The sequence below is a fragment of the Pteropus alecto genome, unplaced genomic scaffold (genome assembly GCF_000325575.1).
Source record: "Pteropus alecto unplaced genomic scaffold, ASM32557v1 scaffold7, whole genome shotgun sequence".
Classification (NCBI taxonomy): Eukaryota; Metazoa; Chordata; class Mammalia; order Chiroptera; family Pteropodidae; genus Pteropus; species Pteropus alecto.
This window is the reverse complement of record NW_006494614.1, coordinates 9,436,080-9,450,502: the sequence shown is the minus strand read 5'-3', so window position 1 is coordinate 9,450,502 and position 14,423 is coordinate 9,436,080. Positions and strand designations below refer to the sequence as shown.

Sequence of the window (14,423 nt, the reverse complement as noted above, 5' to 3'; positions counted from 1 at the left end):
GGGTAATAAATGGCCACTTGACATTCTGGTCAAGTATGGGGGGTCATGATCATTACCATAAAAAACAAACAAACAACACAGTTGAGATGTTAGACATACAAGCTCAAGGCACCACTAACCTTGCCCAGCTGCTTGTTTTCATGCTCATCCTGTTGAGGCAATATGCTAAGATCTGTCCATCACTTCTTACTATAGAGAGGTGAGAATCCTCGGAAGCAAAGAGAGCTGAGGGCAGAGAATCTGGCCACAGCCCCATAGCAAGAATGGAGTTACCCCAGGTTTCATGTGCTTGCAGAGAAGAAACATGTTTCTCCAGTAAGGCCTGTACAAGCTTGGAAGAGATAAAACATATAGCATACAGGCATCAACATATGTGTGCTATTACTAAAAATGTACATTATAAGCTAAATTTCATTTATTCTCATGATAGATAAGTTTCAAGGATGTAATATTTATATTTAACCAATTTTCCAGAAAAGTTCCTGGATCTCAGATCTCTCTTAGAGAATAACTGCTGTGGTCATGTACTCTCTTAGGTCATTAGTTACTATCCAAAAAATAATAATTCCCTTGTAGTAAACAGAGTGTTACAACTTAGAAAGCTGCGTGAAACACTTCATGGTACCTTCTGGTTTGCTGGTGAATGCTGGGAGTGGACATATGCTTCCCAGCATGCTTCAGAAAAGGCTCTGTCTAAGCTCAGCCCTCGCTGTAGGTACTGCACAATGAGTAAGGCTGTCTGAATTAGAGTTGAAACAGATGATGCTGGAGAACCTATAGAAGAAAAAGTTGCCATCTATGAGCAACAAATTATGCAATATCTCCAATGAAAATGGATAAATTCCACCTTCACATTAAACTTTGTTCCACTCAAATCCACCCAGATATTTATTTTAGAAAGCCTTCTAAGTGAATTCTAGGGTCTCACTAGCACACAATGAACTTATGGGAATATTCATATTCCTTCTCTCTTCTCTTGATTCCCTTCTCCCTCTCTCCTACAGTACATTGTAGGGAAGTGATCAGATGACTCATTTACAAGTGTGATAAAGCCTAGTCACATATATCTTTAATCTAAAGTTGACACACACTGAAGATGGAAAAATGACCATGGCTTCATAAAGGACCATGGGCTTTAAAATCTAACAGACCTACTTTTAATTTCAGATGTCATTATTACTTATTTGGCTCTGATGAATTACTCAACCTCTGCCTTTCAGAACTAATGTGAGGCCTAAATAAGCAACCAATATTGTACCTAACACAGTAGTTACTCAACAAATAGAGTTTTGTTTATTATTATTACTACTGTTATTATTATCGCTTTTTTGTGTGTGTATGTATATTTGGACATTTAGAAGTAACATTTGTCTGTTTTAAACAATTCAAAGTTCCCTCTTCAGTCTACCTTCAGGAGACTCAATGACCCTAAAGATATGACAGACAAACTTCACAGATTCCTCAGTCTGGCCCTCTGATTGCATGCATCAGAATTACCTGGGGAGCTTCTTCAAACTACTAACAGGAATTAGTAGATCTGCTGAAACCAATCCATTAGCAGGAACAAGGGTACCAGAACATCTACATTTTTGTGGTAATTTCTGTTTCTATGTACACTAAATGTAAGAACTCCTAAACAAGTTGTCAAGCGGAACAACACATGAATTTCTATAGGAATAAAATTCTGCAGAGGCCTAGAAGTCAAGCACCTTACCTACAACAATGCTCTGAGCCTCTCTATGTAGAGCCAAAAGAGTATCACACACACTGTCTCCCACCAACCCAAGGCTGTGCAGCAAAACTTTCAGATCCAGGTCATTTGAGATGCTTCTGTCCCCTACTCCTGAAATGTAGATTTCGACTCCACGATTCCTCATAGCTCGGGATATTTCTCCATGAACGGGATCCATTGAGAGAAAAAGTCTAGTAATGTAACAATTCAAAGGAAGAAAAATTACCAACAGTGTAGCTCAGCAACAACTCATGAGGCAAATCACATATAGCTCATCTTCAGGGATATTATCAAGACACCACTAATTCAAAGTCTGCTATTTTCATCTTTATTCTATCTTCCAAAATGCATCAATACAGCAAATCAATTCTCTAAACTTACTTTGCTTAGGATTGTATATCCAGTGCACCTTTAGTGCTGAGAACTTTAAAATTCTTACTTTCAGATATTCCCCAAATCTGCCAGAGCTAACTTAACATTCTAACTCACCTAAACAGAGCAGAAAAGGGAGTATTATGTTCTCCTGAAACAATTAGCTTCATATATGCAATGTGTAGTAACATCTCCATCTAGCTATCACTCATCTACAAAACTAGACAGTGATTCCCTAGTGACCCTCCTCACAACCAAATCTACTCCTTTGCCAGTCTTCCCTTTCGCAATGAATAGCACTCCCATTTACTCCATTATTCAAGTCAAAAACTTAAGTATCGTCCTTGCTTCCTCTTTTTCTCCTCACAAGTCCATTGGCAAGTCTATGCATCTGACCATCTTAATACAAGCTATCGGCTATCATTATCTCTTGCCTGAACTACTATAGGCTTGTAACTGGTCTCCCTGCTTCCACCCTTCACCACCAATCCATAGCAGAAACCTTGCCTCTCCTGTTTACTTGTTAACTAAATCAATGAATGGGTGAACATACTTAAGACTAAGAGTATGAATATATGTAAGGAGTTCCAACTGAATGTCTGCCTCTGCTATTGAGACTTTCATATCCTTAGACAGAAACTTAAGAGGTATAAATTACCTGAAATTGGGATGCGGTGTTATGGTGGGAGTAGAGCCATCTACCATTCCTCTCTCACTTACAGTGAGGACACCTCCAGGTTCGAGCAAAGCATTCAAACGATCCAACACTGAGGGGCTGCACAGAGAGAATTCAAATGGTGGAGAGGCTGACATGCCGCCTTGACTCTATTTTCCTTACAGGGGCCTCCCACTGCTCCTGACCTATGTCTTCTTTCAGCACAGATCATTCCCCTATATAGAATTGTGCTCTCTTTCAAGATCTTTTCCCCCATCAATTCCCTTTTACACTTTCAAGGCACACAGTCCAGAGATCTATACACAGTAAAATCACAAATAGTTGAATACATTTAAAAAATAAGAAAAATAATAGCGAGTTCCCTGAGCCATAACTTTCCTCTTTATCCTCCCCTTTCTCCTACTTCCCAACATTATCGAAACCATTTAAAAGTAACTGGATTTTGATTCTAAACATTCTGAAAAATGTTCCAAGTAGAGAAACACATCATCTGATCTGCTGTAGCTTCTATTATACTGTGTAACAAAGGTAATTTTACACTTGCCCTCTTCTTACGTTAGAATCAAAAGTGATACATATTGATGCACATTTACTAAGCATCTGCCCTGTATCAGATCTTCCATTTCAAAAATCTGCACTTAAGAATAACCATCTATCTGGTCATTAAGGTCTAACTCAAAGATGGCTGGAAATGTAATCCAATTTTGTTATAGCCTTCAGTTCAGCTCAATACAATTTTGTTAGCCTTCAGTTCAGTATCATACAGAACTAAAATGTAGCTAATAACCAACTACCACTGTTCCTCACAGGGAGAAGTCTACAGAATATGGCTGAAAATGCATTTCTAGTTAAGAAACAGTGGATCAAAAATATCAGTGCTTCCACCAGGATTTCTACTCTGACAAAAATATATCAAATTTTGGTCAGGTTCGCTCGTGATCAGGCAGAAGGTTCTTACTTGCAAAAATTAACATTGTCCATCAAAAGCCAATCACCAGACTTCAGGGCCCGAACCAACATGCTGTCAACCCATTCAAATGTGCCATGGCTGAGGCCACTGGATGACTGCATAAGCTTCACTCCAAAGCTTCGGAACTCTTCCACGAGTTTGGCAAACTCTGAAATGTCACAGGCACAGCACTTAATTTCAAATCAGGACAATTGAAACGAACAAAAAAAACAAAAACAAAAATCCCTAAAAATTTATTAAAATAAAGTTGGAAACTTCTGGCTCAATTTTTTAAAGTTTCATAATAAAACGGGAAAAAAATTTTGCTTTTGTTTAAATAAAACAGATAAGGAAATTTGGTTTGGGGGCAGAAAATGCTTCTTAATGGCTTTCTGAATTAATGGCTAGATAGAGGTGACTCAAAGGTGATAGAAAAGGTAAATAATCTTTGTTATAATTTCTCAAATGGCAGAAGAATGTCTCCCACCTATTGCTACATTTATACCAAATGGAAGTGCTATTAGTTGACACAATTCAATCAATGCCACTAAACTGGGCTTCCTTTATAATGACCAAATGATTACAGTAACAACTGGTATTTATTTGCTGAGTGCTTTATAGTTTATACAGCTCATTCCTAGAAATCTTCAATTGCTCTTTTTTGTTAGAAACTGTTTTATGACTTTTTTGCGTATTTCAAAGTAATATATACTGGATTCCTGCTTCTAGCCATGAGGAAATAAGGTTCAGATTTAACCTCCCACTCTTAACAATTAGAAAACGAGGCAAAATATGAAACTGCTTTCAGACACTGAACAACAGAGAGCACAAGGCTGTGATATCTGAGGAAAGCTGCACCATTAAATGAGAAAAGTTTCATGTTAACTGAGGAACTTCTTACACTTTCTATACAAAATAAACACATTTTAACTATCAATTTAGATTTCTTCAGTTTAAAATGCCCAATTTCTTGAGGAATTATTAAGTCTTTAAAAAATCAACAAACAGAAAGACCAGTTTCACATGTAAGTAATTTATCATTACAGCTGGTTATAAACAGACCATCAATTTCAGAAACCAATTTCTTCCCTGGTTGCTTCTGGATACTTCATATCAGCTTCAGTTTGCTAAGACAAAAATTTTCAAATTTTGACTGTTATTAATTATTAATTTAATAAAAAATTATGGACACTGCATTTACAAATAAATTACCTATAAATGGACATTATATGGACAATGATAAGGGTCTGATGCACACATCTAAACATACATACCTGCTTTGGAGTATGAGCTGATTTTATTGTTGAGTCGCTGCATAAGCAATAATACTGCTTCCAGCTTGTTGACAATCTCCACTGTAACACCTTTACCACCTTCTCCAAGACACTTGGGCTTATACGTCAGAAGAAAATGACTCCAGGCTCGCAGCACTACTTCTGCATCATCAGCACTGACAAGAAGGCTGTCTCTTAACAGTGCCCTGACAGTGCCCTCCACCTTCTCTAGCAGCTGCCTCCAAGGCCGTATAAGGTCAACCTGAAATTTCCAAAGCACCTGAATTCCTCATAGCCAATGGCCAGAGTCAAAAATACTGCTATTTGTAGTTGTCACCAACACAGAAGACCATCAATCAGACCACTTACCTGCTCAAACCCACCCAGAAGCTCTGTGGTATCCATTGCACTGTTCATAGCCATGATCTTTAACGTGTGACCAGTAAGTTGTGCCAGGAGTTGGACCAGGCTAGTCTTGCCCACAGAGGCTGGACCCACAAGGATAACCATCCAGCTCATATGCACACATTTCATAATTGACTCCAGAGACTGTAATGACTGGTGCAGGAGTGACAAGGGACGGCGGGATGGTGGAGGAACATAGCTGCCACGGGAAAGGACTGAGTAGCCCAGCTGAAAAAGACATGCCAGTGAGACTTGACAAGCATACTTGATAGTGAGAGCAGAAGAAATCATGGAAGACTGTAAAAGAATGGAGAATTATCCTAGCCTCCTCACCTGAACATCATAAGGAGTGATGTGAAACAGTCTGGTTCCCATGTATGGGTTGGAATTTGAACTAAACACATCCTTGAAGGCAGCAATGACCTAAACAAAGAAGTTGATACAATCAAAACACAAATCGGGCTACCAGGTTCTGAGCCAAACCTTCTAGAATGCTTCTAGAAAACATGTTCTACAATGAGTCACAATACTGTGGGAACAGAGAACATTAGTCACAATATCCTTATCCTTTTTAATTTCCTCTTATAAAATGGATAGATTAGATTTATTTATTCAGAATGAAAGCAAATTGGAGCTCAAGAAAATAGAAGTCACATAATTTCAAACTATTTGAGATTCCAGTTAAAATGTGCCATAAATTAAAACAAAGCCATGGATACTATGGCAAATCTAGAGATGAAAAATTAATTTGCTTTTATCATTCAAGATACCACCTACGAAGAAGGTAGAAGAGAACAGCAATAAATTATTAAGAACAATGACTATTTCCTGAATACCTACCATGTGCCAAAACATTATAACTGGTGCTTTAAATAGATTATTTCTGATCCTATTTGTAGCTTTGCAAAGTAAGTATTATTTCTATTTTATAGATAAAAATAACAGGATTCACGGGAGTTATATGATTTGCTCATTGTTAGGAACTGATTTTAAATCTAAGCTAGTCTGACTCCAAAAACAGTTAGCCTTCTAAATATTTATGTAAAATGGCAGTTATTTCTCTGACTATTTACAGATGGTTATCCCTTCTTTAGCAGAAATAGTGTTACAAACTTTCCATTAACCTTGTTTCTTTTATGGATTTCTTTTAAAAATCTAAGAGGAATTTGGTTTGGAGGAAGATAGGGTGTTAAAAAACATTAATTTAGCCTATAGAAGCAGGAGAATTCTAGCCACCCAAAATATTTACACCAAGTAGCTTGTTTCTAATTGAGTGGTAAATACTTATGTAAATTATTACATACTGGACTGAAGTCAGAAAATAAAAATAATAATGCTATCAAGTCATGGAGATATAATATATAGCATAGTGACTACAGGTAATAATAGTGTATGTATTGCATATTTGAAAGTTGCTGAAAAAGTAGATCTTAAAAGTTCTTATCACAAGAAAAAAACTTGTATAACTATGTAAGGTGACAGATATTAACTAGACTTATTGTGGTGATCATTTCACAATCTATACAAATATCAAATCATTGTGTTGTACACCTAATATAATGTTACCTGTCAATTATACCTCAACATACATACATACGTACATAAGTAGAGTTTGGAAAACATAAGGAAAATAATAATAAAGATAAAATCATAATTAATGTCTAACAATGGCCATGAGTCAAAATGCGGCACAGGATAAAGTGTTCTTGTTACCTACTCCTAGGTTCAGGAGACTCTTGACTTTATAATCCTCTCCAAAGCACATAATCTCTCCTTGATAGTCTCCCAGAGTTAAAATTACAAGTACTTTTACAATCTAGCTGGTTTAGTGTTATAAAGCCAGATTCAATTTACCCAAACTCTTTGAGCTTTTATAGCCTTTTTCCTTCTGTTATTAGTTTTCCTAACATTTTTGCTTCCTCAGATAACACCTATTTGGTCAATCACAAAACTGTGAACTGGAAGAGTGATAGAAACATTCCAAAGCTGACTAATAACAATTACCCAACTGGCCAGTGTCTGGTCACAATTAATATACTATAACTAGTGAGTGGATAAAGAAATTAAAATACTAGCTTATGGTACATGAATATAATGAGTGAAAGCATTATGCTGTGAGACAAGCAGAACGAAAGGTGTGTGAAAGCCATGAGTGCTGTGAGATAGGCATGTGTTCACATTTCAACAAGGAAATTACTGCTTCTAATGCACGGATATGTATATTAATTAATGTTTTTAAACAGCTGTGATATGGTAGGAGGAATAGTAGACAAAATGGAAAGGTCTGGGTTGAGAGCTGGCTTGCCATTTGCTCACAATGCTGAGCCTTGGATCCTCATCTGTAATAAGTCATGACATCACCTCCCACATATAGCTGTTGTGAGCATTCAGTGAGACATGACTTTAAATACCACAAAGCAAAATGCACACATTATCAGTTTATTAAGCTGTGAATTCTAGTGTTATTTCCTATTTATGAAAGGATAGTTTTACTTCCATAGTTTTACTTCCATATTCTCTCTATATATCTACTTATATTTTCCAGACAAAATACTTTAAATTGACATCTAAACCCTCCTCTACGACTGGGTATCACCTGTCTCTTCCTGTTTCTCCCCTTTGTGCCTGGAAGATGATGGAAACCTAGTTCTTTATTACTGAAGGCAACACTGTTTTAGGAAAGTTTGTAAACAAGGAGATTCAGATGAATAAGAAAGTGTGTACTCCAACGTAAACTATTCTATCCTGTGAGACCCTGAGGTAGGTAAACATTTAATGTATGTATGTTGAGGTATAATTAAAATTTCTAAATTTCCAAACAGCTTTACTGGATTTGGTATTGCCAGTGAATAAGCTCCTTCTCTGACGTAAGAAGAAATCAGCTTTCAGATGGAAACGCAAAGAGCAAGTGTGAAGCTTACCTTTTCTTTGTCTTCCCTGGATCTCATTCTTTCACCATAGACCAAAAACACATGCTGACCAGGATCATAACACCCAGGGGACTGGTCAACCAGCATCAACTGACACCAGCGGAAAAGGTCCCGGAGGTTAAATTCCCAGGGTCCTCCTTTTTGCCCCCATTTCTTCTCGACGGTCACTTCATGATCAATCTAAAAAGAAAATACCTTTATTGGGAAACACGTCCCACTGCCAGGTACTGCATTAAGCACTATTAATGTAATACAAATGCATACAAAACATGAAACAGAAATTAACAGGTTTGATTCAGATGTTTCCTTTTCCCAACCCAGACTTCTAAATGCTAGAAATACCCTGTAAGCATTAACACTGATACATACAACAGAACTGAATTACTGTAACCCTCAATTTGAGCAGCTTACCTTCTACTATAAACTTGTAAAATTCTATGTGATTTATCTTAGAGAGACTGGTAATTTGTTAGTGTCCCAAGATGAGAAAATAATGGTACAGTTACAGCTGGAAAAATAAAGAACACAATATAAGTGGTGCGGCACTTACCTGGTTGTTGAAAGCAACCATTTTCTTAAGAATATTTTTGTCAATGGCTGGAAACAGAGTACTGGCAATGAACTCCATGTCAATTACTGTAAGAGGATCTACAAAGACCTATAAAATCCAAAAATAACATAAAGAAATGTTAGTTTCTTTTTATGAAATACCAGAAATGACTACTGCTTGTGATTTAAAATTTTATTTGACATCAAAATAACAATACTTCAGATATATATTCAGTTATAGACTTTTCTTGCATTTTGAGGATATATAATCATATAAAATTTTTGAAATATAAAGCAACAGAAGTTTTTTCTGTTAGCTCTGTACATTAAATAAAGACAAGTGAACATATGTTTCTGTTCTCTCTCTCTCTCTGCAAATGCAAATAAAGGCAGTAAGGAAAATATACCAAATGTAAATGACATGATTGGCCCTGGATTCTTAATTCATCATGGAGGTTATTTGTTCTCACTCTTAAAAAAATGTATTGTTTTCATTATAAAAAATTTTAAATGTTTTAATAGATCACTCAGACATTTTAAAAGGTCAAATGTTGGCCTTTATCTTGAGCACAATAATAAAATACTGCAGAGGGTGGTGACATTACTCTCTTCCAACTGATAATAAACCAGGTCCTCTGGGACATAAGACAAAGGGATTAGCACATGAGAAGAGAAGTGATGATGGAAATGAGTCACATTAATATTCATTATATAAAGATATGAAATTGAAAAATAGATTATTAAACTGATTCTCTCCCATTCCCAGAGACAGGATCCTAATACCTACATCCCAGCAGCCTTATCACCCCCAACAGTCCACCTTTGATCTCTGTGGCAAGAGAAAATCTCACCTGAGTGAATCTGTTAAGGAAAGACCTGGGCAAGCCCTTCCTCCCACCTCCTTGTCTAAAAGGATTTTGACACCCAAAAATCTTCGTCTTTTCATGCTGTACTTGAAAGCTCATTCCTAATTCAGGAACATAGATTTCTCCTCGGTGGTCAAAACAAGCATTGAGTCCTTCCAATACAGACTGAGAAGCCAGGTTGAGCTATTTGGAGAAGAAAATGTACATATTTGTTATAGACATTGTGTAACTATAACAAAAAGCAAAGAGCTACATGCACAAAAGTTAAGAGAGTGTTATCTTCAAAAGGAGGAAACTCAAACAATATTGGTAACATTCTATTTCTTAAGCTAAGCGATGGACTGATGTATATTCATCCTATTATTATTTCATATACATGTTGGAGAGATTTTAAGCATATAAATTATTAATAATGTTTCAGTAAACTGAATATTCAGACTGAATTTTTTTAAAAGCAGTTAAAATCTTCTCTAAAATTAAAACAAATCCATTATATGCACTATATCGACCTACTTTATAAATAAATCATCGCTTACAAAAAAACTTGCCAATACACAGATATTTCATTTTTGCACTCTGGGATTTAAAAGATGAGGTAAGATAGCTCTTTACATACATAGTTAAGTAAATATCTTTCCTGGTTGAAATACTGAATGAAATCTCTAAATAGGCTTAAAAGTCATGAAATAAACGACATAAAGTGGATCTATATAGCTAACTTTCACTAACAGTTTTGTGAACAAGAACAAATACATGGTTTTTGTGCCCAGAATGAAAAGAGCTGAATGGAAGTCTTTAGATGCTGAGTTCAAAGCTCAAGAATGTGAAGTATGGGTGGTTTTTAGGTAACATGGAAAAATTCAATTGGGAACATGTAAATCAAAATGCAAATGGGCAAAACCCAAACTATATTATATTAGAATTTCAAGTATCATGTTTATATAAGCACTACAAAGCACAAAAATTCTGTTGTACATTCCCAAACAGGTAAAGTTCTAAAAGCTGCTCTGAAGTGTGACTGCAAGTCCAGAGTGCCATATGGTCTCTGGATGTATTTTCACCCAAAAGGAGTATAGTCAGAAGTCTTAAACTTTAAAACTAGGCATTCTTCTTTCCTGGCTAATGAATATTCTATCAGACATCTTCAAAAAAAAATCTAGGGGAAAAAAACTCTCTCCTTAACATCACCCTGAGATAAGCAGAAAGCAGCTTTGCAGAAAAGGAATGTACAGCACACCCTCTGACTTCAGACTTAAAGTGGTCTGAATCTAGGGAACCCACTGGGGTCTACGTCAAAAGTTTCCTCTGTAGCATTTTCATCGCTCTAAACACATAAGCTCCACAAACGAGTTCTTAAAGAGCCTCTTCCTGAATTAATACTGCATATCTCAAACTGACATGACTCCTTTGGCCACAACCTTAAATTTTTCATTTTTGTGCATTGCTTTTCAATATTTCTAGCTGCTTGTCAGTCACTGAGATTCAACACTTATCTCATAATAATATACTCAGTCCTTCTGGTCAATACTTTATCCATAATGCACATATAACATTAATCATTTTCTCACCATTTTTGTATGTCTCTTAACTTTCCCCAGTCTCTATTGCAACGATAAAACAGAAGGTGGTTGACAATAAATACAAACACAGTAAGCATGCCAGAGACTACAGAATAAACTAGTGAAGAGACAGTTTTTCTCTGGAGGCTAGCTTACAAAAGTAGGAAAGCTTGTAGATTATATATAGAGGAACTTCTATATAGTTTCTGACAAGTTATTATTATTATAATTAAAAGAAATCATGGAGGATTCTTTTCATTAGAGAATGTCTTTACTAGCCAACAGCATGATCATCCACTGAGAAATGATCTAGAGCTATGAAAAGTACAACTGCTCTTCACACTTGAGATGATAATCCTTGGCATGAGGGACAGTCTTCTCACCTCATCCAACACAACCCAATGGCCGGCCTTCAGAGCAGCCAGCAAGGGGCCATCACGCCAGGCAAACTCTCCTCCCTTGCCACCTTCAACTGGTAGATCTGCTCCAAACAGGTCCGTGATATCCTTTGAGAGGGGCAGAAGTGAGGAAAAGCCAAAATTACATAAAAAATTAACTAGATCCCAAGATTCTAAATCTAAAATGATAAATACTTGTGTCTTGTGCCACTTTTCCTTCTTATACTCAAGAAAGAACTAATAAATCTCAGCACTTTTTACCAGAAGCCCAGATATTTCCCCAAAAAACCTCACCACAATACTCTAAATACCAATCAATTGGAGCTGGATCTCCAAATCAGTAGTTCTCAACTGTGGCTATACTTGGCAATTAATTGGTGAGCTTTAAAAACAAAAACCAATAACGATACCCAGGCCCTGCTCCCAGAACCCATCCTAAGAGGTTCTCATTTGTTATCTGTCCCATATTTTTGTAAGATTGTTTAAAGGTCATTTTATTTCTAATTTTTTTTTAGAAAGGACAAAAAAAGAAGTTTTATTACAATAAATACTAAAGTGGTTTTCTCTCAAAAGAGAATTAAAATAAAGCATCCAGAGAGATTATTATTACAGATGTCGGCTATTAATGAATCCAGAATTAGATTGAAAGGTCAGGTTGCTGTGGTCTTAACAGTCACAAAATATTTGGGGTATTAAAAATGTCATAGCTTTTTGATTAGGAACCTCTATAAACAGATACAAATATTACTCCCTATACCTATCGTCATCAGCTGTAGGATGACTAAGCTTACCGTCTGCTCTGACAAGTTGATTCGAACAAGGGTGTTGCCTGAAGCCTTTGCTAGTGCTCCCACCAAACTCGTCTTGCCCACACCAGGGGAGCCCTCCAGGAGGATGGGTTTGTTCAGTTTTGTAGCTCTTAAGAGTCTCTGGGCATTCATAGCTGTGGTGCCAGCGCTGAGTGCATAGTCAGCAATATTATTCCTGTGCAGGACAGGTCCTTAAGTGGAGGGGAGCGGGGAAACACATATAAGCTGGACATCACCAAATCATATGTACGTGTCAATCCAAGATTAGAAGAATCTACCAAGTATAGTGTCGATAAGTGAAATACCAGCTGCAGTGAAAATGTTCAGCCTCATCTCAACATTTCCCCACTTTTGGGTCCATAAAACGCTTCAGAGGAAGAGCCAGCAGCATACTTTCCTCAACTGTGTCTACTGCACAGATCTCTCCATCTCTTATACATATACATATACCTATGTACATAGATCTAACTATAAGTACACATCATTCCTTTCACAACCTAAACCTGGAATTACTATATGTATTTGTACAGTTTACCTTTATAAGTAGGTATTTTCCTAAAACTCAAGTGTACACTAGGCATACAAACAATTTCATTCAAGGTTTTTAGGCCACCAAGACAATTCGAGATGCATCCTTAACCAATAATGTAACTGAAGTGCAGACTAATAATAGTTTAATAGTACTTAACATTTGTTCCACTATATCTCCTGGAAGAAACTTTTGGTACACCAGTTTGGAGGGCTAGGAAAATATGAATCACTTCAGCTATGAAAGCAGAAGCGAGGACCACCCTGGACAGTTCCAGGCCACTAGCATAAAGCTACTACAAGAGAACTGAATACTTTGATGGTGGTTTAGGAAAAGATCTAATGGTTAGATCATGGAGGCCTCATCAGGGATGAAGAGGGTGCTGTTGAAGGAGGAGAGGGAAGGGGCAATGTTCCATTTAGCCAGGAACCTGGTCTGGCTTTGTTCACCAGTGAACTACCCAGTAACTGCCACTGTACCTCTATACATTTCAGGCAGTTATTAATGTAGGGAGGAAGGAAAGAACAAGAAACAGATGGCCCTGCTAGGGAAGCAACAATTTGAAAAATTACTAGTACCTTAGAAGATAGCTAATCTAATTGCCTCATTTAAGTATTTGGTAGAGGCAACCTAATGAAAGCAAGGATTAGAACACAAACCCACCTGAATTTTCCATTTATTCATTTGTTCATCTATTTACTCAATCAACAGACATTTTCTGAATACCTGTGACTGCCAGGCTACATGTCAGATGCCAAGGACAGAAATATCAGTGGTGCAATTCCTGTCCTCGAGAATTCATAAAACTATTTCTGCAAAATGTGATGAGTTTCTATAGTTGATACATTTGGGCTGAATTATCACTAAGGGAAAACTCTTCTTTTAAGCACAAAATAAATAAATAAATAAATAAATGCATTTTTACAATAATTTTTTAGATTACAAACCATATTTTCCCCTATTTTCACATGCAAGTTACATATTTTTAACCATTCACACAATTATGGTTATGTCAAGTCAGATTCTAACTCAGACAACGACTTCAACAATAATCATGAGTATGATATGCTAAAAGTCACAATAAAAGTCAAGTAGCTATGATCTATAAGAAGAGAATCCTCATTTACTTAAAATCATTCTTACCTCTTGGTATAAAAAATGGATGAATTCCCCAAAGGTTATCTATCCCAGTGAATTCTTTGGCCTTGAGTCTGTCATAAATCTTCAATTCATTTTTCTGACATTCTGTAAGTCGGACTATCTTGGAAAGTTTTTTAATTAGGAATTTCAGACATTCTTTACGAGCCAAGAGGGCTGTACCAAACCCAGAGGAAGTGACCCCTAAAAGACAGAAGATTTGTCCATCAAAGGACAG

At 36.6% G+C, this 14,423-nt stretch overlaps 1 protein-coding gene across 3 annotated transcripts in view; it reads right to left on the bottom strand.

Annotated features, from left to right (window-relative positions):
- Positions 1-14,423, bottom strand: part of MDN1 (midasin AAA ATPase 1) — a 142,597-nt gene that overhangs the window by 59,532 nt on the left and 68,642 nt on the right. For all 3 annotated transcript variants that reach the window (XM_015600356.2, XM_006926304.3, XM_025042707.1), the window contains exons 35-48: positions 14,192-14,389; positions 12,502-12,710; positions 11,696-11,818; positions 9,739-9,936; positions 8,889-8,996; positions 8,330-8,518; positions 5,742-5,831; positions 5,373-5,636; positions 5,004-5,265; positions 3,739-3,898; positions 2,763-2,879; positions 1,715-1,923; positions 626-774; positions 120-331 (exon numbers count right to left, since the gene is read on the bottom strand). In XM_015600356.2, the coding sequence (XP_015455842.1) occupies positions 120-331; positions 626-774; positions 1,715-1,923; positions 2,763-2,879; positions 3,739-3,898; positions 5,004-5,265; positions 5,373-5,636; positions 5,742-5,831; positions 8,330-8,518; positions 8,889-8,996; positions 9,739-9,936; positions 11,696-11,818; positions 12,502-12,710; positions 14,192-14,389 (2,488 nt within the window). The remainder of the gene's footprint in view (positions 1-119; positions 332-625; positions 775-1,714; positions 1,924-2,762; positions 2,880-3,738; positions 3,899-5,003; positions 5,266-5,372; positions 5,637-5,741; positions 5,832-8,329; positions 8,519-8,888; positions 8,997-9,738; positions 9,937-11,695; positions 11,819-12,501; positions 12,711-14,191; positions 14,390-14,423) is intronic.